The sequence below is a fragment of the Pungitius pungitius genome, chromosome 8, assembly GCF_949316345.1.
Source record: "Pungitius pungitius chromosome 8, fPunPun2.1, whole genome shotgun sequence".
In the NCBI taxonomy this organism is placed as follows: Eukaryota; Metazoa; Chordata; class Actinopteri; order Perciformes; family Gasterosteidae; genus Pungitius; species Pungitius pungitius.
In genome coordinates, this window is record NC_084907.1 from 11,099,375 (window position 1) to 11,123,866 (window position 24,492).

Genomic DNA, 24,492 nt, shown 5'->3' on the forward strand with positions numbered 1-24,492 from the left:
GAAGCCATTGGTTTCCCTAAAGCCCGAATGAGCCTAAGCATACAAAAAGGTAACCAGACTGTCTCTAAAAGCAGAGGCCGATCTTCCAAAGACTCAGAGTAAGGTGTTGGTGGACCTCCTCGTATATGGCACACCTGTCAAGATGTTAAGATCTGCAGGATCTGTAACACCGAGCACCGGGTTTCTACTTGCACCAATGTAAAGCCATCCACATTGCAAGGTTGGATGGACAGATCACCTGAGTTACAGTAGTATAAAGAGCAAGAAAGATCACAAGAACCACCGTTTGGGTCCCAGGTGAAAGCAGTAGTCAACACATTGACTCATCTGTTTTGACTATTTACCCTTTAAGTAGTTCATGTAACGTCATGAAAACCAAAAACAATATTTTCTGAAATCTAGCCAAGTTCTTCTGGTGCTTAAAGTTTTAAAGTCCAATTAACTTGCAAGTTTATTTTAAAAAGAAACTGACTAAATAATATGCAAACACGCCATTACTATTCATATGCAATAGGATTTAATTTTGGATTAGCCTTAATAGATACAACTGCTTCCACACAATGATCCTGAGTCAGTATTTTTAAAGACATGATTGAAAGGTGACCTGGTTACAAAGAAGTGGAATGGAACCATGAACAGGAAACATTAACTGACTTTAGTAATGTGTCAGTCATACAGTAATATCTACATCAATCGCTGCCATTAGTCATAAGTTAATGGTCATGCAGGACCAAGTGAGTCTACAGCAGGTAAAAATCATGTTTGGGTAAAGGTTTGGCTTGAAAATCCATTGTTTCTTAATTAAAATATATTTCCTTTCGCTAGTTAACTTTCGTTGCATCATTTTCACCTTTTAAAACTCTTCATTGGTGCAAAAAATGACCCCGAAGGTGGTGATTGTTTGTTTCATTTGGAGGAGATACAATTTCCCCCCTTATTATCCACCAGATACCTTTAATTTCCTGAACTTGACCCTGACAAACCACCTCGTGCTGGAGAAACGATTGGGTGAGATTAATACGGGCAGCTGTAGGACAGCAGTGATAAACAACCTGTGTCCTCGAGGACCCACGCTCTCGCCTCAATGCGGCGGGAGCCGCTGTGACTCGGGACGATGTTCACAAAGGGAGCTGAGCACAGACTCCCGACTTTGACCTTATTAGTCGGATGGGTCTTTGTAGACGCAGCTATTGGAACAGGTTGGCAGGTTTTGCCTGCGTTTATCAAGAACGTATTAGACCTTCGCTGTGCTTCTATTAAACTTAATGAACATTTAAATCCTTTAATGGATTGAAGGGAATTGAGAGCGGGCGAATTATCAGCTAGACGCTCTCCGCCGGCGTTGATGAAGACGCTCGCCGATGGAACTTGTGGAGACGCATTTTCCCCACTCTCACTTTGTTCCCTCTCCTGTGACCGTCTCACCCCCCCCTCCCCAACCCCGCTTTCCTGTTTCTCTCCTTCCATCCTCCTCCAACTCTCTCGCTCCCTCAATCACGCGTCCTTTCTTGTGTTTTCCATCACACGCTGTGTACCCCTGTCCGCCTCTAACAGAGGAGAGCGGGGCTGCCGCCGCAGAGCCGTTCGTCAGGCCCCCGCCAAGGGGACATCACAGACATCTCTCTCCAGGAGGCGTCCACTAACAACGACCAGAGGCCCAGCTGTCCGCCGTTGGCCCCCACTATCTCTCTGTCTCCTACTTCTTGCTTCATCCTCACACCCGTGAAGGCTCCTCCGCGCTATGCCAGGCACAGCGCGGGCGGGACCAGGGGCCGCCGAACTCTGGCCAGCCCAGCGTCGGGTCCTGCTAATGGGTGGATAAGGGGGCTCAAGAGAGGCCCCCCCCGCTGCACTGAGGCCCGTCGAGCTTCTGGGGGACTGGCGGACTCGGACGTATTGATCTGATAGCTCCTACATCCCCGTCGACAGCTGGCTAACAAGGCTGATGTCTCAATAAAGGCCTGTACCTCGGGGAGGAAAGGGGAGCCGGCCAATAGAAAGGCGGACTGCCGGACCGAATGGGAGCGGCTCACAGCCTCTCTGGTTCTTCATCTCCATGCAGGCCCTCTGCGGGCAGCAACCTGCCGTTCAGCCCATGAGGAAGTGTCTCAAGACTTGAATCCTCTCAAGCGACCAGCAGGGAAGCATTCCTCTGGTTTGATTGTATAGAAGTTCATGAGAGAACATCTCTGCTTCCCCCTTGATTTATTCCCTTAGTAAACAGGATTAATGGTTCCGTTTAGAACATAATAGACAAAAAGAGGAATATGCTTTTCGTGTAACAGTTCCACATTCCAAAGGGTGTATTCCAAGATGGAAAGGACTCAAAGCCTCATAACGCAAAGCAGCCACTTCTTATATGTCCACGAATGTGTTCTATAGCCCCCCTCCCCCAGGACAACCCGGTCAACTACCACCGACCCGGCACGGAGGGAGCGGGAGCGCTGGCACGACTGCTCAGGTGGGAATTTGCTTCTAAGGTGATACATAGAAGCAAACTGCAATTAGTAAAGCCAAGAGAGGTAAACAAATAAGTGAAAAATAAAGCACTGTGAGCACGGAACGCAACTCCTTTACCAAGTGCATAGGACTGCATGGACACACACACACACAAACAGGTGCATTGGGCGGCGCTGCCGATGGCGTCTGGACCCTGGTTCCTTTCCTCCATGGCCCAACGAGAGAGAAAACCTCATGCACAGCGGATCAATTCTTTCTTGTTTTCGTTTATGATTATAACTGTATTTATTTATCATACTGAGACTTCTCAGAGAGCACAACACAGATTTAAAAAGGGTTGATTCCCAAAAGAAGGGGCGAGAGTGAAGTTGGCTGACTCGGTGGAGTAATTTAAATAAATTATCTACATTAAGAGAACACATTTGAAAGTGATACTGATTGCCTGAGTCTTTTTTCATCTTCTTCTTTCACGTTAAAGCTGTGCGTGGTAATTCACCAGAAATCAGGAGACGCAGTGATACAGAAACCGTTCTGATTAAAGTGATGAAACAATACCTGCGTCCTACAACCTACAGACTTCTCCTGGAGCCTCCCACGTCTCCTAATGCTCTCCTATCTGTTAGGAACCCAGGACTGACAGCTCTGCGTGGTTGAGCAAAACAACAAGACAAAGAAGAGTGTGTGTGTGTGAGTTCAAGAAAGACACTGACAGACTGACTAATGAGGCCGCTGGTCTATTTCTGATGCGTGACACATTTGGATATAGTTACGTTTATTGGATTATTGTCTAGTCTTTACAGCAGAATGCTAATGTAACACAAACACCTGTATACACTCAAACGGATAGAGAAATACAAACACACACACTCTAGCTCTAGTGGTCACTAAAAGGTGTTCGGACCTCAAATATGAGACCCGCGAAGGAAAATATCTTTCCTCGCCAGCGGGCCCGCTGAAGTGTCCTTGAGCAAGACACTGAGGACCAAACACCACCAAATTGGTCACTTGTCAGAGGAGCTGAAAAAGCTTTTTTGTCGGTGATCTGTTGCAGAAAGGTTTCTATTTTTGCTGTTGTGTGATGTCTCTAAACATGTAGCAGGTTCACTACTATGGATCAATACAAACAGCAGCATCAACATCCAAACACACCCCCCCCCCCCCCCCCCTTTTTTTCCCACAGAGACGGAAATTCTGTTTCTGCGTTATTATTGCACAAAGAGGAAGAAACTGCAGCTGCCAGCGGCCTGGCTCCTCTCCAACTCATCCCTCTTAATTTCCTTCTTTCCCCGTGAATTTGCCACCGCCAGATTACACGCTCAAAACCTTTAAATAAGGGACAAAACAAAAACGAGCTCTTTTGGGGTTTTTTCCGCCGCTGGTCGTCGTTGCGTGTCCTCTGCCCCCCCCCCCTCCCTCGGTCCTCCTGCTGCAGAGGTATGTGGGGATAATCATCCACCTACGGTTTGCTCATTAGCGTCGGGCCCCGCACTCTGCAGGGGCCTTTTCATGTTCCTCCGCGCTCACGACAACCTGAAGGAGTGCTGCTGCGTGTCCTCGCGTGTTCAGACCATTCACAGCCTCAGGAGCGGGCTCGCTAACCGGGGGCCACGGCGCTCAATAAGTATGAAAAATAAGAAGGGAATCAGCAGGTCGACACATCACGAAAGTCAGGAGGGGGACTTTTGTCCGTGTGCTGCGACCCTGCGTCCCCTGACCCCCCTCCCCCCTCCTCACCCCCTCCCAGCCGACGCCAGGGAGATACTTAGTGAATCAATCCCAGCAGCACCGCATCCTACCGGAATCGCTGCATCGGTGCATTTTTTATTTTCCCTGAGTTAGAGGTAAGTTTTTGTATGATTCCCACTGATACAGATTACACCTTAAAGAACACAGAAAAATATACTTGTTTAGATTTTTCAAACTTTGCTTGGTTCGATGTCATGGGAAATATTACCGCAGGTCAGTTTTGTATTTAATTACATCTATAATTTGTAAATGGACTTTTTGCCCCTAATGGCGCTTTCTGTTAATCCAAGCATCCATTTCACAACAAATACGGGACTCTGTTGTTCGCTCTGTGCGATTTCGCTTAACGGATTTACTGGTATCTGTTAATATTAGAATTATTAGAATATGTTGCTGAAATCTTAAACGTGGCCATTTTGGTCTCGCAAATGAAGACGGATTCAAGTATTATTCTGCACTTTGATGGAAATTTACTGCAGTGTTGAGGATTTGGAGTTCAAAGCTGTCTTTAAATTGTTTTTTATGCAATCACAATTTCATGGTATTTTTTTGTGTTTATTAATTGATCAAAAACTTGATAAATACATCTCTTTTACTTGAAAGACTCGGTAATTTGCTCATAATTTCTCTCACTCACTTTTTACATTAGAGAGAGAAAAGAGAAAAACAGTTGCAGTTAAACGTCAAATTTTCAGCTTAATTGACAAGCGGATTTCGATCCAGTAAAGTACGCATTTATCCAATTTTATTTTAAACATTTTATCATAGAGGTGAACCACAATGAATCATAATCCATTGGATAATCTGGATGTTTTTCACAGTGAATGTGCGCTGATGCTACAGTTTGTGCACAGAGCTGAACTGCTGAACCTTTCTCTGGTCTCATCCCAGCTGCTAATCCTTTCCTTTCTTCCTTTTCTTATTTCTGGACTAGAAAAAAATCTTTTATATTTACAGTGTCTCTCAGGGCACACAGTGTAATTATATTTTCACGTGTTCTGTTGAAAGAAAATACAATAGGCGATGTCAAAACATTATTGTTGTTCATCATGTGCCCCCCACCTTACCATACATACACACACACCCCCACAGACACACACACTCTGTTAACAAACAAGCGATAGATGGTGGCCGACGGTGTGTTGGTTCCCACACGAGATGAACATGACCACAGAATTATGAATTAAACCAAAATGGCCGGCCATGATTTCTGCAAACATGTACAAACACAGCTTCGGTCTGTGTGAGTTCCCCTTAATAGTCATATGTGTGTGTCTGTGTGTGTGTGTGCGGTCAAGTGGAGCTCGTCATGGCGGTGCAAGCAGTTGCCTGTTCTTCCTTCTGTTTATTTTTAAACTCGTTCCAGAGGTGGTCCTCCATGAACATGTAATATTGGTAATTTCCCACGCAGCCGAACACAAGAAACCATGAAAATCAAACCGGATTTGTTGTTCCTGTTTGAATTCACAACGTAGAGGGCGAGAGTTTCCTGGATGAAGGGAAATCAATTGATTCACTAATAATGATTACAATGTCAAATAACTGAATGTGATCAACGGTTTATTTTTAAGCTGCTCTGTTTTCATCTTATGACTCGTTTACTGACTTCTTTTTTATTTCATTTCCATGCAGAAAGAACGGAGGAAAAAAATTAAAAACGTGGGTATAATCATTTTTGGATCGTGATTTTTTGTTTTTTCGTGTCACATGACCGTCTAATTGCTGTTTTACGGGGTCCTCCAACCCGCGGCCATTTGCAGGGACGGGCTTTGGCCCAGAGTGAAACTGCAGGAGCATCAGGGTGTGACGCGGGTTGGATTCCAGCCGAGCAACCGATTCTCGCCGCGCGTCACATCCCTCTCGCGTCTCTCTCGCTCTATTCTGTCGGGTTGGTAATAGCAAAAATAACGAGAAAGATACTACTTGTATACGTAGACACGATTTACTGACCAAAAATATGAATTCATTCTGACAAATGGTAAAGGGAAACCGATTGAAACCAGTTGTGGTAGTGATTTCGTTTTTTTCATTTGGGAAACACGGTCCGACCAACGAGGGGACGAAAAAAAAAAACACACAACAGGGAACCCTTTCTTTGCACATCTGGAAAGAGACGCTCCGATACGCTCTGTATTCAATCCGCGAGTGTTTAGCTGGGTAATGGTGCCGGGCCGTGCCGGGCCGCGCGTTACCTCTACCGTTGTACTGCGACGGTTTAAGGGCTTTGAAGGCAGCCACCATCCCGGAAGAGAGAGCACCACCACCAATGAATGGCGAGAAGGTCGCTGAGCGCGTTGACTGACAGGAGCAGGGGGGGAGAGGGGGGGGAGGCTAAACAACACAGAGTGGCGACAGGACCAGACCCGTCTCACCTCCTGCTCCGTGTGACCCGAGGTGGACCCCTGACTCCCCCCCGGCTCGGACTTTGCTCGTCTTTGCTCGGCACCACCTCGCCGGTGGTGAGTTGATCCCCCCTGATCTCTCTCGCTCTCTCTTCTCTTTCTTCCCCCTCCGTAGTGGCGAGCTGAGTGTCGCCGTCGGGGGGGGGACGGGGGAAGGCCCTGACAGGCGAACCGCTGGCGTCAAACAATCGCCGGAGACCAGACCTATGTCCAGGACCCAGTGACGCACACACACACACACACACATACACAGAAAGGCGCTGGGGGACTTGTTGTGTGACAACCCGTTTCGTGGTGGAAAGATAACGGGCCGGGGGATTGGAAGTAAACAAGAACGGGCCGGGCCTCGGGTGAGCAAAGTGTGCGACAAGAGCAACCGGCACAGAAAAGAGAGGATGCTCAACCCGAAATCGGAGGGTTGGGGGAGGGTGGGGAGGCAGAAAAAAGGCGTAGACGTACTTTTCCTGGCGTCACCGCCTGACCTCCCGGCAGGCACATGCGCCGTGGCTCACATTGGCCCGGCACGCAACCCCCGGGCCAATATGAGCCACGTCCAAACCGGTTCGCGCACACTCGGACGTCACCCAGATTTCCTTGAGTTGCCGCACGAGGGGAACTTTGATGTCGTGACCCCCCCTTCAACCCTTTCCGCCCCACGCCCCCCAGGATTGTCACACTCCAACGCCCCCCCTCTGAGTGCATCTATTTGTGCCATGAGCGGTTCTTTTCCAGGAGCTCCACATGTATGAAGTTAATCCCGTCTGCTGTCAAATCAGAGATGATGTGTTCTTTTTGTAAAACACACACACGCACTCTCACACACACTCACCTTCGTTGCTGTTAGTTCCCGCGGTAACCAGGACCTGTAGTGATATAGTCCACAGCAGCATCGCGGCCAGCCCCGGATCTGAAGCCATGGTGTTCTCCCTCTGCCTCTCTCCTCTCTTACTCCCTTCTCCCTCTCTGCCACTCGCTGCCTCTCTCTCCTCCGTCTCCTGCCGCGTCCTGGGGTTCGGAGCGAGAGCCGGCGGTGAAGCGAGTGTGTGAGTGTGAGGGCTGCGAGCTCATTGGGTTGGAGTTAGAGCCTGCCTCTGTGGCTCGCTTCAGTCCACCGGGCTCCGCTCCCACGCACACACAACACACACAACACACACACACGCGCACACACAGAGACATACATACACTTTCGGCAGGCAGCCGGTGGAGGGGGAGGGACAAAGCGTGTCTGTCAAAGTCTCACCAGCCAATAAGAGGGCGGGACCGCCCGGTGCTGCACGCTAAGTGCTCTCTCCATCGCCACACCCTCCCGTCCCACCTGCCTGGCCAGCTCTCATTCCGTTTGTCTCCCTGGGTCGTGAGCCGACCCCTCCCTCCCTCTTTCTCTCTCTCTCTCTTTTACTCCCATTTGCCTCCCCCCACCCTCCTATTCACCGAAACACACGCACACAAACTCACCTTCCCAATGGCAAAAATCTGACTGATTGGATGAACCGCAGCATGTCGGCGACAAGGACAATGATCGCTTATTGATCTCCTGCATTGTATTCATAAAGATATTATCTGTAGAGGAATGTGTCCTCACATGGTGCGCTGCGTCTATTTGTGTGTGTTATTCAAGGACTGTGATCATTTATTGACTTGTGTGATAGTGAGAAACTCTGCAAATGTGCCAGATCACAGCACCTGTCCAAATCAATAGCTTTTTCTCTCTGGTTATGCTGCAACACACACAAACACACACACACACTCACACACACACACAAGTCAGGTTTCCATCACTTTAGAGGACATTGACCTTAAAATAATTTTTTGGAAACTTACCATAACGTAAACCATTAACCTAAAAGATTACCTTAAAGGTGTTGCAGTGAAATCATTAATTGATTAATTGTTACGGGAAACAATGACAATCATCAGTGGTCTTTTTAGGCAGAAAATTAACTTTGGGCTGCTTATAATTTGTAAAAAGTGCAAATCCAGAAAATAGCACAATTTTAGCACAATTAGTTCTGCTCGGCTGAGCAAACCCATTTCTATCACAGTGTCCTGCTGCTTTCATGTTTGGGAATCCTTTGAAAAAGAGGTTTGGGCTGGTCTTGAGGTCACCCCTCCCTCTCTCCCTCACCCTCCCTTACAACACTGGGAGCCAGTGTTTGCTTTAAAGGAATATCTGGCAGCTATTGAGCATCATATTTGTTAAAAGACTTCTGCCAATCATGAGACTTTGATAAATAGAAGTGGAACTAACAATCTTTCCAACATCATTTGCCAACTACATGAATGGTTAAAGGCTTTGTGTGTGGTTGTTTTTCTAATGGTGGCCATAGTGGGGCTATCCCTACACAGCACCATCTGTGCCAAGCACAATTACAACATAGTTTACAAATGACTTTATCCAGCCACTGACCTATAGAACACGCAAAAAGCAACAACCAAGAGCAATAAAGTGATATCATTAAAGGTTTTGCAGTAAAACAATATTATTTCCCAGATTTGTCCTGTAGATGCCAGCCAATCACAGGGGTAACACAGACAACCATTCAAACTCACATACACACACCTACAGGAAATTTAGAGTGACCAATTTATTTACTTGGGGAGAACATGAACTGTGGTGGACTTACTGTGAAGTGACAGTGCTAACCACCACACCACCGTGACGCCAACATGTATATGTATGTATGTATTTATACATTCATATATGTATATATACACACACAATACCCTCTATTAAAGGTGTTTCATCTTAATACTACAGGATAAAAATCTAGAAAATAAATGTGTTTCTCTGTAAAATTGTTAAGGACAATTCCTGTAGATTTATGGTTCTCGCACTTTATTCGAATTAAGTTATTTTACCTTAACTTTACGGATTTTGTTTGGCAGCCGCTGCTGCTAGTCATTTGACCGTGATATTACATAGTTTGAATGTAATTTAAGAAAACAGTAAAATACTCTAGAATAATTACAGTATTTCTTCCATAAAAAAATGAGAAAAATATTTAATTTGTCATTATTAGCATTATACTTAAATGTATAGTTGGAGTGTTTATTTACAGATAACAGCTTTTTTTTAGTTTTGCTGAAAAATGACTGTAAACATTTAAAGTTAGTTTACAGTGTATTATAATTTGTATACTGATACTAAGTGCATCATCATTGTTATTTGTATTTATTTGGCATTGCTACTTCATCTTATATTGCTACCCTGCTATTGCTACTACTGCAAATTATTATTGGACGTTCCGGACTTTTCCATTGATAGATATAATTATGATGTAATGATAATATAATGCATTATGATATGTGTCAAATGTTACTTGAACTTTTTGTAACTACGGCCCACAAAAACTAATATTACTAATAAAAAATCCTGCTATTAGTAATATTATAATTATGACAATAATAATGATGTTTTATCAACTATTAATTTGCTTAATTCACTATTACTAATACTAGTAAATACGAGTAACTATAATAACAGTAGCTATGAAAATATGTGTTATACAAATACTACAACCTTTAATATTAATTACCAGTAATTCATTTAATTGATAAAAAATAATGATCATGTTTTATCAATTCTAATAACAATATTAAAAATAATATTGCACTCATTTTTAACGAGCAAATAATCTTGGAAATAGTATATATAATATATATAAAAAATATATAAAAAATATATATAATGCATATATAAAACAACAATATAATATATTAGTAATGCCACTACTTTGCTGGTTTTAAAAACAACTTTTACATTGTTTAAGGCATTAATCATTTCAAAGGGTGTAAAAATAAAAGCCTTGCTATCAAGTCCTATAGTTTGTTTAGCCACACCAGCCATGTGTACCTAGGCCAGACGCTCACACAGTGTGTGTGTGTGTGCGTGTCTGTGAGGCGTGTGCGTGTGTGTGCGTGTGTGTGCGAGGTCTGTCAGCACTGCTGCCGAGCCCAGTTTCCAAACGGCACTGTACGCCCCGTAAGCCCCGTTGGCCCGGGACGATGAGCACAACGCTGTCGCTGCCCGGCTGCCATCACAACTGATGTCCTCCGCCGCCGCTGAAACACCACTGAAGGCAGCGCCTGATTCTACTTCCATGCCCGCACGCACACAATCTGACAGAAATATCTAAGACTATATGTGAGGAATGTCCCTGAATATTGAGTGTGAGCATACATGCAGCTGGCCCCCCGGTTAGTGAGGCACATGGAGGGTTAGTTGAGACCGAGCGTCCAAGCCAAAATGAGGCAGCGCTGCTCCTGCCAAACCCACCAGTCCCCCCACCCTCGCCCTCCCTCCCCTCTCTGCCCCCCCTCCGGCCCCAGAGACACAGGCGTTTCTGTGTGGCTTCAGAATGCTTTCTCCACAGCGTGTACAGGGGAGCCTTGTGCCTACTTTGCAGTGTCCCCGTAAAGGCTGGAGACACACACACACACACACACACACACACACACACACAGACTTGCCAAAGTGCAGAAGGTTACGCATCACATTCAGCCAGCCGTCGCTGCTCCCTGCAGCTGTTTTGTCCTTGATCCGCAGCGCGTGAGGCTTCGCCGCTTTGCCACCAGGCTGCACTGTCAGTCTGATTGTCTAATAGGCTGCGCGTCTGTCATCTTCACCCCCCCCCCCATCTTCCACGAGAGAACGCTCCCAGAACCGTTAAATGCAACACAAATAATCACTGATTTATGTCGATGTTTCTGATGTAAACACACTACCAGAGGGGTTGTTTTGGGGAAAATGAAGACTTTGTAAGAGAGCATGCTGGCAGGAGGGTTCAAAAACAGAGGAATTGAATCTATATTTCTACCATTAATTGCATAGCATGAAGGACATTGAAAAGAAAATATGTTGTGCTGTTTGAGTGACTTTCCATTAGATCCCGCAGCTGCTTGTTATAAAGTGCAGACAAAATGATCTGTTTTGGAACCCCAACATGACTCTTTTAATGTATCAAATGTCCATCCCCAGAAGAAGAAGAATCCGCTGTCTCAGCCACCTCTTTGCACTCCTGGTAATTGATTTCCTATGCTGGGAGGCATCCATGTCGCATCTCAGCTTAAGGCAGCGCAGTCTTTCCTTCTCCTTCCCAGATCAGGAAGAGTGGGAAGGGTGTCCCCATTCGACGAAAAAACAAACAAACAGACGAAATAGCTCAGAGAATGTGAATGTAAAAGTCAACAGTAAAAAGGAGCACATAATATCAGGAAATTATATTCATTTTATTTTAATTGAAGCCACGTAAGGGAGAGAAATGTGTTGTAGATGTGATATTATAAACACTGGTTGAACCCCCCCCACACACACACACACACAAATACAAGCTCATTAAAATGGCTCCCCATTGCTCCCTGCTCTCACAGCGAGCCCTTAAAAAGCCTTGTTTTGTGTACACAGGTACAGTATATGCATTCGCAACAATGAGGAGATTTACTAACGAATATCACCGCGGCAATGACGTGGGGAGTCCCCTGCCTATGTGAGTCCTCTGCATGTGTGTATGTGTGTGTGTATGTTTACCTGGCGTGTGGTGGGCAGCAGTTGGCATTAAAACCTAAAGGTGTGTGTGTGTGAATGAGCAGGCAGATGGTGGGGGTCAGTGCATGCCTGGTGCTGTTGGCCTCCTTGGTGCGTGTTGGCTAAATATAGCACGCTAGCAACAAAGCCGCTCAGAGCATGGTCGCCGAATTATAACAAACTACGCAGAAGAACACTCAGACGTGTCGTTTTACACGATGACTGTAATCATCATCAAATATAATCAAATAATTTCATTCCATTCTTCCTTTAACTTATTTCATAACGGTGTGATCCATCCATCCAGCGGATATAAAAGTCTGCACATCCGTGTTAAAAATATTTTTGTGACATGAAAAAATCAAAGCAAGACATATCAGAACTTTTTCTCCCACATGTGTGACCTGTAACGTAATCAATTCAACTGAAAGGGGCTGTTCAGTTCAGTCCAATCACATTCAAACTTATGTTAAATAGTAGTCAGTGCACACCTGCGTACTTAACCAGCGTCATTATAAACAGTAAGTAAATAGCTGCCTTTCAGGACAAAATAGTTGTAGCCACTAATTGCATTTCAGTAACCTAGAGAAAACAGTAGCAGCTGTATGTGTAGCACACTTGGACAAACGCGACATCCAGGCATGCGTTAATTTCGATGAATCTTTTATTTCTTACAGTGGGAACAGTGGGAGAAGTGCGCATCGGCGCCAGTTTACAGATACACTTGTTCTCTCTTCTTCCTTCTTCTTTTTTCTAGTTTTCCCTCAAAACCCGCGAAATCCACAAAAACATATGCCGGTTCCATAAACATTACTAGAAAAATCAACAGATAATGCAATAGGGGGCTGTCCACTTCCTGTAGCAACTCAATCTGGACCCCACATATGAAAGCAATAAGGTATGAGAGTCTGTACTGTATCGTCAATAATGTTACTGTTCAAGGGTTTGCAGGCCCTTCACTCCCCGTCGGGCCAATCAACCAGGGGCGGCTGATCTATTATGGGCGCTGGGGCGCCGCCCCTCCTACCAAGTAAAAAAAAAAAAAAAAAAAAAAAAAATTAAGTTTGAAAAAAAAAAACATGACTTTCTTCTGTACGTGTTTTTCACACTAGAATGAGGGAGAGGGGGTGGGGTCTTTTTGTTTGCCAGCTTCATCATGTGCCGCATAACATCATAAATGTGTAGTTTTCTTTTTACAGTCTATGGTAGTTTTATGCTCGGGGCGCCGAGAAAGGGCGCCCTCACTATCTAACCAATGGAGCTCTGATATTCTATAACACGTCACTAAATATGATCAATTCAACCAATCAGTGACGCGCAGTAATAATTCTCCGATGGGCGCTTTGCCTCTGCGCCCATCGGAGAATAACATGAGTTTTGTGTGGTCACGCGGCAGTGAGATTCGAGTTGACAATGGCGCCGGCGTCACACGAGAAAGAAACCGTGCAATCTCTTCTTCAAACTCCGTTTGAAAGAAGACCACTGGCTGAAAAACAAAAAATAAAAGAAATGGGACCGGACCAGCCACAAATTAACATCAGACAGCAGGTGAAAGACAAGGAAGCGTCGTACACTAGAGGCTTTTCGCGGACATGGTACACTAGGAAGCCGTGGCTAACCGGCTGTGGAGTAACTAACTCGCTGTTTTGCTTCCCTTGTTTGCTTTTTAAAACTGCAGCGACCGATCGAGCCTGGTGTGAAAACGGTGTTCAGGACATGAAACATTTTTCGGAAAAAATTAAAAAACACGAACACACAAAGACGCATATGGACAACTGCCTGAAATTTGCGTTGCTGGGGAAGGCTAACATTGCTACTCAGTTGGATGATGGCCATCGACTTTGTATAAGAAGGCACAATGAGGAAGTGGACAAGAATCGATATATTCTTTCTAAACTGATTGACTGTGTTAAATTTTGTGGTGCCTTTGAATTGGCTTTGCGTGGCCACGACGAGACTGAAGCCTCGGAAAACCCAGGCATTTTTAGGGGCCTTGTTAACTTCGCCTCGTCGTTGGACGCTGCTCTGAAGGAGCACTTGGAGGGAGCTACTGTGTTCAGAGGTACGTCCAAAACGATTCAGAATGAGCTGCTGGACTGTATGCTGACTGTTGTTAAGGAGTACATTCACGAGGAGGTGACTGCGGCTGATTATATTGCCATTCAAGCCGATGAAACATCTGACGTGTCTGTCCAGTGCCAACTTGCCCTTGTACTTCGCTACATCGACCGCTACAACGTCATTCAAGAGCGCTTTTATGAGTTCATGCCGATTGAAAACGCGAATGCTGAAAACATCGCTCAAGCACTTTTGGAAAGGATGAGTGCATTGATCCCACCCAAAGACAAGACAAAATTAATAGCTCAAGTTTATGACGGAGCGAGCGTTATGCGGGGTGCCACTGGAGGAGCAGAGGAGATGCTGTTGTGTCTCTGGAGGAGTTTTATGTTTTTTTTGTGTGTCTGTCTTAGAGGTGGTTTGCTGTACGATTTATGTGAACACTGGAGACAATGTAAATAATTTTTATTGACTTGCTCACCATTACAATTGGTAATGCACAGTCTTCTTCATCTAGTGGTTACTCCATGTAATAACAGCGACTATTTGCCTCTTTGTGTATATTGAATATTGACGCAAATTACAGCAATTATAAGTTCACCTTGTATGACTTGGTTTCCTAATATGATGTGTATGACTTGGTATGACCTTGTCTTTGAAAGAACAATATTTGAAATCTACAAGGACATTCTAAATTCATAGTTTAATAATTACATTAGATGCTATTTGTTTTTAAATCGTTACTTTGGTGTTAATGTAATAAATAAACAGCAGAAATCTCCCTCAGCCCCCCCTACTTTTTCCATCACCAGCCGCCACTGCAAACAACACCCTTGAACTATAATATTAACGATGCAGTACATGTCACGGTTTGGGTCTGCTCTATGTCTTATTTTGTAGTTTTCATGTCTCTTGTGTTCCTGGGTGATTTCACTTCCTGCCTTGTCCTGTCTTCCCTTGTGATTGTCTGCCGTGCCTGATCGTTTCCACCTGTGTCCAATCACCTGCACCTCCCTTGTGTATTTAAGCCCTGTGAGTCTCTTGTCTTGTGTGGCGTCATTACATGTCGAATGTTCACGTGTCATGTCATGTCATGTCAAGTCAAGTCTAGTCTGTGTTTTCAAGTCCAGGTCCCTGTGTTTTTGTCTGTTTTGTTTTTGCCTCCTTCCTCCCCTATTTGGTTGGAGTGATTTTGAGTTAGAGTTTTGACTATTAAAGTCCTTTTATTTTGTTCATTAACCATGCGTCTGAGTCCTCCCTCCTTGCCCTCGCATCCCGCGTCGTGACAGTACAGCCTCTCGCACCTTATGGCTTAAATAAAGTTCAGCTGTTCTAGTAGGATCTTCCTGACATCGTCTCAGTCAGGAGAAGGTTACAAAAGAAAGACATTAGATGTCCCACGCAGCACAGTGAAGGCAGTCCTCATCGAGTGGAGAAAATATGGCAGTGGCATTACCAAGAACTGGACGTCGCACCAAAATGCATGCCAAATAGGACACTGGTCAGGGAAGCATTCATAGCAACTATTTCTGGCTAGTAGCTGTGTACTACATGTCTGTGTAACAGTCTGCCGTATCCTTCATGGGTTTTGGCTATGCGGAAGAGTGGCAAGATTTTACCAAGAAAAACATTCGCCTTGTTTAAATATGCAAAATATACATGAAGTTTCCCAAAAGCATGTGGGGAAATGTGTCATTGGTTGAACTTTTTGGCCAAAATTCCAAAACGTGTTCTAGGTGTAAAAACAACACTGCACATCATCCAAAGAACAATATACCCACAGTATCAGGGTCCCTTTATTTACCTTAACTGGACCACTATCCATCAGGACTACCAGGAGATAGAGATCAGCAGAAAAAATATAGCACTTTTACAGACGTCTTCTTTTTGCCAGCAGATTGTCGAGCAGCAGATTGTCGATTGTCAATGAGCCATATTGGTTAATGTCATTGTTGTTTTGTTACAGCAGCTGGTATACAAGGCCCCAGAATGTTTCATTTCACCAATGTCCAGAAATGCCAAAGCCATTGGGAACCAGAAAAAATGTGATCTATATAAAAGACTATTTGCGACAGCCAAAACATGTAATATCTATGTTAATGTTAAAACAATATCAACTGTAGGTTTTCTCACCAAAAACAACATCTTACAAGAAGACATTTGAAACACATGATAGCATTTTAAATCACTTTTAGTTTTTACCAAATGAATGGAAACATCATAATGTAAATCAATGGAACCTCTGTACATTCTCTGTACATTGTACATGCAGTTAGCTCTGATCAGTGTTGCCAATTTAGCGACTTTGTCACTATATTTAGCGACTTTTCAGACCCCTCCAGCGACAAATTTTTCAAAAAGCGACAAATATCAACTTTTCCTGACGTTATTGGCGACTTTTGGAGACATTTGGTAACGTGAAAAGAACGTATTGTTCGAACGCTTCTTCTCAACGAGCAGCGGGTACTGTCATGAACCTCACCCGCTTTCCAAAGCACTGACAAGCAGGCGAGTACTCGCGCAGCAATCCCTTCCAGCTGCAGTCAGTGCAGGAGATGTTTACCGGTCCAGGTCGAGACTGCAAATGAATCGCGTATGCGCGAAGGTAAATGTTCTGTCTAATCACTAACCAAAAAATAAAAACGACGTTACTATACCGCCTTTACTCACCAAGCACAGCCTTTGTCACGCACTTACCTTGTTGACACCGGTGTTTGCACTTCGGTTTAAGCTATACATTTAGCTGGCTAGCTTGAAATGTGGCAGTCTAAACTTTCACCCAAAAATACAGAAAAGAATGGGAATCAAACGCAGAGTTCAAAGGCTGGTTAAAGCCGTTTATTGGCAATGATACACGGGCATACTGCCTGTATTGTAAGATGGATTTTTATGCAAAAATTGGTGTTATTAAAAAACACAGTTCTACGCAAAACACGCTGACATTTATGGTTAAAAATGTAACCGCAAAAAAGGCTGAGGCTATACTGGCATTGGTAATCGCTGTACACTGTTCCATGCTACCACAATTCCTCTCATATACAGCGTAAAAGGGTATGCAAATTAGGTGATGACGTCATCTAGCGACTTCTAGGACAGCCAATAGCTACTTTCCCTACTGAGGCAACACTGGCTCTAATGCTCACATGGCAAGCAGCTAACTGATGATTATTGTACTGTCTGCTGTCATGCACCAACCGCCAAGTCAAATTCTATGTATGTCTGACATATTATGGCAATAAATGATTCCTGAACTGCATTTATTAATGACAATTAGATGTTTCTTAAAGTAAAACTATAGTTAACACCATGGCGGTTATTAAGCCTTCCCTTGGCTCAACGGATAAAATCTATTTATTGTCTGATGAAAGTTTAATGTGAAACATCGGCAGGAAAGGTTAAACTTGATTGATGTACCAATTCTAATAAAAAACTTTGAGTTAAAACTGGTTTTCTGAAAACAAAAACAAACAAGCAGGAGATTACTATTCTCACATTTAGGTGCTGTGTAAATGTAAATTATTGTTTTATCTGTTTGTGCTGTTCAACATCCACTATATCTTTTATATCTATCTTTTTACGAACTTTATGATTTACGATGTTACATTAAATTGTTGCATTGCCTCGTTGTGTTACATTGCAATGTTAGGTTAGATGCATGTATGTTTTTTTGACTTGGTCAGGGAGTTGTCTTTCCTAAACCTTAGTAATTATTTCACACAGTTAACCTCATGGCATTGTGTGTTTCTAGAAACGTGGTACAGAGCTGACAAGTATTTTGGTTTACAAATTTACAAAAGAAATCGCATTTTGGCAACACAAGTTTTTCCGGCTGCTGGATTGGAATTAAGTTAATTATTTCATTCACACCTCTCTGCTCACCCGACAACCTTCCAACACGGAGGTCAGTGACGTGGCATCAGGGTGCTGCAGTCTACACAACCTCGGGTCAGAGGTGCTGCCCTCGACAGGTTGAGTCCTACAGCGACGTGTTGAGTCCTTACTGGCTGCAAAAAAGAGTGTATAATACACAGCCACTCAGGGTTTAAGGAAAAAAATAGTTCTACGTTGAAAAAAAGAAAAATAATTACTACATTAGCAAAACTAGCAAGCCAAGGTAAAGGCATGTTGGTGTAGCTGAAGTACATGCAAAACGAGAGATGTTGTTCAATTGTTTTCTCAAAATAATTAATAGTGAAATCTAAAGCAATCTATCATTTCAATAAAAAAATATGTATGTAATTCATACCAGAATTCACACAGCAATTTGTCTTTTGCTATTAACTCTGCATATCTTTTTGAAAATAATGTTCCACGGCATCAAGCAAAAGAAACATAAGAAACATTCTTTGAAAAAGATTAGCATCCATTAAAAAATTCTTTTAAAAATAGTTGTTTAATAATAGTAATGAAATTATCATGAAATGATTTGTTTATTTAGTACACTATTCAATTTCATTATCATAAAAACCACCCGCATACCAGGATGCTTTGACCCAACCTGTCACATGGCCCCTGTCATCACCCGTCATTCACTTGTGGCTTGAAAGCTCAAACAAAAGAGTCGTGTTTGAAGCGTAGCAGTGTTGCTGCTGAAAGCACGTCCACGAGGGGAAACCCAACCAGTGATATTTCACTGTTACCAGTTTAACAAATCAGACACAACAAAACAGCACTGTGTATGCTTTACACTGCTTAGGGGCTACTCGGCTGAAAGAAATATTTTATAGGGGGTAGATCTCTAGAAAAAAGGTGGAAAATCACTGAAATTAACCACTATTTGTTAGGCGCTTTATTCAGAGAAAAAATATTTTTAGTGGAAACCCGACTAAGTGACGAACTGAACTAACGTTAGCTAGCAAGAGTAGCTGCTGCTAAGCTAAAAAAGAATGGGGATTGAACCTGAGGTTTAAACAAAGCTACATTATTAACAGACAACCTTTAGTTTGTTGGGAATTAAATATATATTTTTAACAAACAAGTATGTACTTACCGATAGTGGAGCAACAACCGATGAAGCTCTATGCACTGAAGGCGGACGGTATGGGGACACTGAGCCATCCGGTCCAACAAAGTGCTTCATTTGGATCTGTTTAGAAGACGTTTCATCAGCTCTCGGGGACGTTAATGCTGATCATAATGACCAATGAAAGTTAAAACGTTTTTCAAATGTGCACTTAACTTGGAGTAAATGTTTTCACGGACAACCTCTTCAACCTGACCACGTAACCCCCAATGAAGAGCAACCGGATCTATTAAATTCAAAGAGCTTCTGTGATCTGTGATGCTTCCTTTGAGCTCTGTACCGAACAGAATCCCAGCTGTAAACTGTCAGAGCCGACCTTGATGATAAAATACCATTCCTCCAAGTGATGTAATCTGAAGTGAAATCACAGTGACTGGTTATCCTTTGGGGCACGGGGAGTTGATTATTCTCTGTCTTTTACTGCGTATGCTGCTAATTGTTGGAATGCGTTGATGGACACTTGAAGGCACACTGATTCAGGCGTCTTTCACAAATAAAGAGCTTTTTTAATTCTCAGCCTTTATATTTTTTGTATGTTTTCCAATTGATATAAGCTTCTCCCATTTCTGTGTTGTTTTTCCAATCCTTTAAAATTCATTTCAGCTTTTCAAATTTCATTTCATTGCTGCTGGTGCGGAGGGAGGCAGGACTCCAACGCAGAGTTTTCAAGGGTTTCCAAAAAGGTGCTCTTTATTCCAAAACAAAAGACGTGCACCAACAGGTAGACTTGACATTAACGCGACAGGGGACAACAGGCACACGGGGCTTACATACACTAGGGAGGTGCAGGTGATTGGACACAGGTGGAAAAATCAGGAAATTACAAGGACAAGGCAGGAAGTGAAGCTAACCCAGGGACACAAAAGACATGAAACTACAAATTAAAACAGGAAGCAGAACCAAACCGTCGGTGGGTGGGGACCCGACGACTCGGGATGGGCGTCTTGGAGCCGCGTCGGTACTGGGGACGGGCGTCTTGGGGCCGAGTCAGGCGTCGTGGACGGGGTCGCTGTGGCCCAGCGCGGAGGTCCAGAGCGTGGGGGGTCGTGGGTGGCCTGGAGCTGGGCGCCCAGCTCCAGCACCCGCTCCCAGCGTCCCAGTTTCCAAAAAGGTGCTCTTTATTCCAAAACAAAAGACGTGCATCAAAAACAGGTAGACTTGACATTAACAATGACGCGACAGGGGACAACAAGCACACAGAATAGACGAGAATAGACTCGGGAGACAGACTCGGGAGTTCTCGAGTTATTTGATGACTCGGGAGTTCATCAAATAAGCAGTTTCAAAACATGTTATAGAAAAGTGCCATCATAAGTACAATTTAAGTGCTACCATTTGTTAGTGCTGCGGTTTGCTAGTGTTTTAGTCAAGGTAGAGTCTAAAGAGGTGTGTCTTGAGTTTTTGGCGGAAGATGTAGAGGCTCTCTGCAGTTCTGATGTCATCAGAGAGCTCATTCCACCATCTGGGAGCCAGGACAGCGAGGAGTCGCGATGTCGCCGAGTGCTTTGCTCTCAGTGAGGAAGGAACAAGCAGCTTGGCAGATGCAGATCGGAGTGTGCGGGTTGGGATGTAGGGTTTCAACATGTCTTGGATGTAAACTGGTCCCGATCCATTCACAGCATGGTACGTCAGTACCAATGTTTTGAACTGGATGCGGGCAGCCACTGGTAAACAATGAAGAGAACGGAGAAGTGGTGTGGTGTGGGAGTAACGAATTGGAATTGTTGGACTCTTAGGTGTCTGTAATACACCCCTGCTGCTTGGTTTTAATCCACTGCTTAGGACAAGAACATGTGAAGAAACCAAGGCAGTGACAAAGACCGCTAGCAAGCAAATAATGAATGCAAACAATACAGAATTTAAAATATATTGACCTACTTTATGGTCCTGGTATTGGCTATTGGTTATTCTGATATCAGGCCATAAATACAGAGTGAAAACACAAGTATGCAGAAGATGTTTTGGTTTCTCAGTTTATCAAAAGAAAAAGAAAAAAACATGGAGTTGGTCATTTTGATTAAAAATTGTTATTGTTGGGTTCTTTTCTCTGTAGACGAGCCTGGAGCAGCGGGGACCGTGAGAGGGTCTTAACAGAGAACATCAATAACGAGGTCACACTTCCGTGCATGCGTTGTCACGTGTGTACTTGAGAAAATGTATGTTTATGCATGTGTCGGCATGTGTGTCTGAGAAAAGCAAGAAAGGGTGTGCGGTAGAGAGAGAGAGAGGGCTTTGCGGGGTCAGCATTGTTGTTGTGTTAATACACTTTAGTTCTAATTAGCAGGCTGCTTCTAAGCCTCCAGTGTCCTCTCCCAATACACAGCATTTCCATGCAAATCAGTTCCATGAAAACTAGAATAAGCCTTGAAACAACATGACCCAAAGTCCTTTGTTGTTGGGGTGGGGGCGGGTGTTCTTCCTGTTTTATGTTGGAGTACATGACATTTCAGCACAACACCAACATCCCAAAAGACGACTAGCCAAAAGTGAGGGATTGTCTTGTATCTCGTCTGAGTGAGAGAGCTCGTCTCGAGAAACCCCGAGAGTTGACGGATTGACAGGTGCTCCATCGAGACCTTGTCAGACACCGCAAGTGTGCATCTTTATTTCCCTTATACGTGTGCTTGCAAAGGCCTGTGTGACACGCGGCTAGTTGGATCTAAAATCAGAAAAAAGACAGGACGGAAATAGGTTGAAGACTATCGAGCCAAAGGAAAAACAATGCTAAGATTTCTCTTGGTGAAAAGCTTCAGCTTTTTGCAAAGACGAGTTGTATCAATAGGCGCTCAAGTTCACATGATATATGAAATAAAGATGTTGTGGCAATTAATAAAAAGGTTATTAAAGAACACAATATAACCACGGTTTAAGATAATAAAAACATCCCATCTGGTTTAAACCTGTGATTTATCCTCATAATAGAGCCAGGTTCAACAGGGTCAGGACAACTTGGTCTGAAGAAGACGGCAACACCCGGGACCAAATAGGTTGTTTTAATTGAGCACTGAGGGACGAGAGGCAGTACTGTATCAAACCGCATTGGGATCATCATGGTTATTGTCGTTCATAATGCCAGCATGTATCTGTGCCAGAGGTGGGACAAAGTCATTGTTATGCAAGTCACAAGTCTCAAGTCTTTGCCCTCGAGTCCCGAGTCAAGTAGTCAAAGATGAGGCAAGTCTCAAGTCGAGTCCAAAGTCTTACCATTTTAGTAGTCATTTCAAGTCCTCTTACCACAGAAATAAAATGTATGTCTGTAAGATTTGTATGTATTTAAACCTCTTTTTATACAATCACATTAACCAAATACAGTAAAAAACAGAAAATGTAATCGTCACAAAAAATGATTGTATTTCAACAGCATATTGCACTAGAACAATGCACATGTCAGCCCTGTGAGGCGGGGGACTTAAAATCTAATAAAAAAATAAGATAAATTTATGAAAAAGGTACCAGCAACGCCACCTAGTTGCGGAGTCTAGGTCTCCATAAAACAGGTTCTTGTTTATCAGAGGAAGAACAGCATGGATCAAAAGACTTAAAAGCGTGGTTAAAAGGAGGATTTTATTATTAACTAAAAACCCATAAATAACTACAATTGTATTAAAAGTCCAGCTGGAACAAAGTGCTAAAAAAAAGATTTAAAATTTAACCAGCCACTGCTGCTGATCCGTCCTGCCCTTTCTTCTGGTATCCGGTTCCGTTCCCTTCCCGAGTGAGGTGCCCAATCCGTCTCGTTCTTCTCCTCGTTTGCACCCTGCCTGCTCGTCCGCTGTCTTGCCGTCCTCCACTGCTTGACTCCACTGTGGCTTCTGCTGTCCTATGGCCTCTCTTCTCCCTCTCATGCCGTGCTTAGTGTCCTTTATAGCAGCTGTGTTAATTGGAGAGGGGAGGTCCTTTCCTTGTGGAATGTGGTTGGCCAGGGCTCTCTGTGATTGATTAGTCCCTCCAGGTGCATGTAGTTTACTGAACGCTGGGTTTATGGGTAAAATGTAATAGAATAAACCATGCTAAAATGTTAAACCAAACCATGCCAAAATATAATAACCAATAATTTATAGAAACCACAATGTCCCCCTGGTCACACACAGCAGCTTCAGTCCTTTATTGTATTGACCTCATATTACAAAACAGACACGCAAAATAGACATGTGTCCTTTTAGCCTAAACATGTCATCAATAAAATCCTGACTTAGCTGTACTGCTGGTGGGGTCCCAACATCCCTTTTCTGTCTCTTATGGTATATAAACATTCCTCCTCCTTCCATGTCCTCTAGTTCTTCTTCTAGTTCTGAATAGGGGGCAGTGATCCCTTCTTCAGACTGGGCCATTTTTACATTAATGAAGATCCCAAGAAATCTTTTTTTCAGGGATGCCGGCTAAATAACTAAAGTAAACCAAATTAAACCAAAAATAAGCTAAACAATATTCCCATTAGTTACTGTACCATAATAATCTATTGCATCTCTAAACATTAGTACTATAATCGTTATTATTTTATTATAAACTGTATATATCCCAGTGGTGCGCTGCCTCACAGACCTAGACTACGTAGCTCTCCATGTCCATGTGCTGCCTGCTGTTTGCGCATGATATGAAAAGGGAACGCTAATGGTGGATCTACTGTGACTGTGCTATGGTACTTTAAAATGGACGTTGACATGATGTTGGCGAGGATTTCCATCAGATTGTTGCTACACTCATGTACCTCATATAATCCGGTTTCAAAAGTCCATATTTTTTTAAGCATGAACCAGAGATGGAGACTCGAGTTTGAGACTCGGACGCGAGTGCGACTCGAGTCTCACTCACGGTGACTTGAGACTTGATTTGAGACTCGTCCTCGAAAGACTTCAGACTTGACTCGGACTCGAACTTTGGGACTCGTGAGCATCTCTGGCATGAACCAGCTGTCTCGTTGCATAGTTTAATTTTAGGAAACATCTGATGAGCTCGATATACCCCTCCCTCCGTTACCTGCCTACGTAACACGTAACACGTACATTGACATATATTGATGGCTGTGCACGCGCGGCCACACACGAAAAAGATGTTGAATGCAGCGGCCGCTGCTGTGCCATTCGTCGTGAGCTTTGGTTACAAAACCTTTCATCAAGACGGCAACAGCGCTGGCGGTCCGACTGACGGATCTACGAACTTCCGGTTTAGCGGCTACGCTTCGTATTTTTATTTTATGGGAAAAAACACAAAAAAAATAGGTAAAGAGTAAAGGAGGAGTAAAAAGTTGTTGGTATGGTTTTTGGGGATGGGGACTCAGG

General features: G+C 43.7%; 1 protein-coding gene across 2 annotated transcripts in view; it reads right to left on the reverse strand.

The window, feature by feature from the left end:
• The window catches only part of epha8 (eph receptor A8), a 75,148-nt gene extending 67,335 nt beyond the window's left edge, over positions 1-7,813 (reverse strand). For both annotated transcript variants that reach the window (XM_037490511.2, XM_037490509.2), the window contains exon 1: positions 7,438-7,813. In XM_037490511.2, the coding sequence (XP_037346408.2) occupies positions 7,438-7,525 (88 nt within the window). In that variant the 5' untranslated portion in view covers positions 7,526-7,813. The remainder of the gene's footprint in view (positions 1-7,437) is intronic.
• Positions 7,814-24,492: the final 16,679 nt, after the last annotated feature.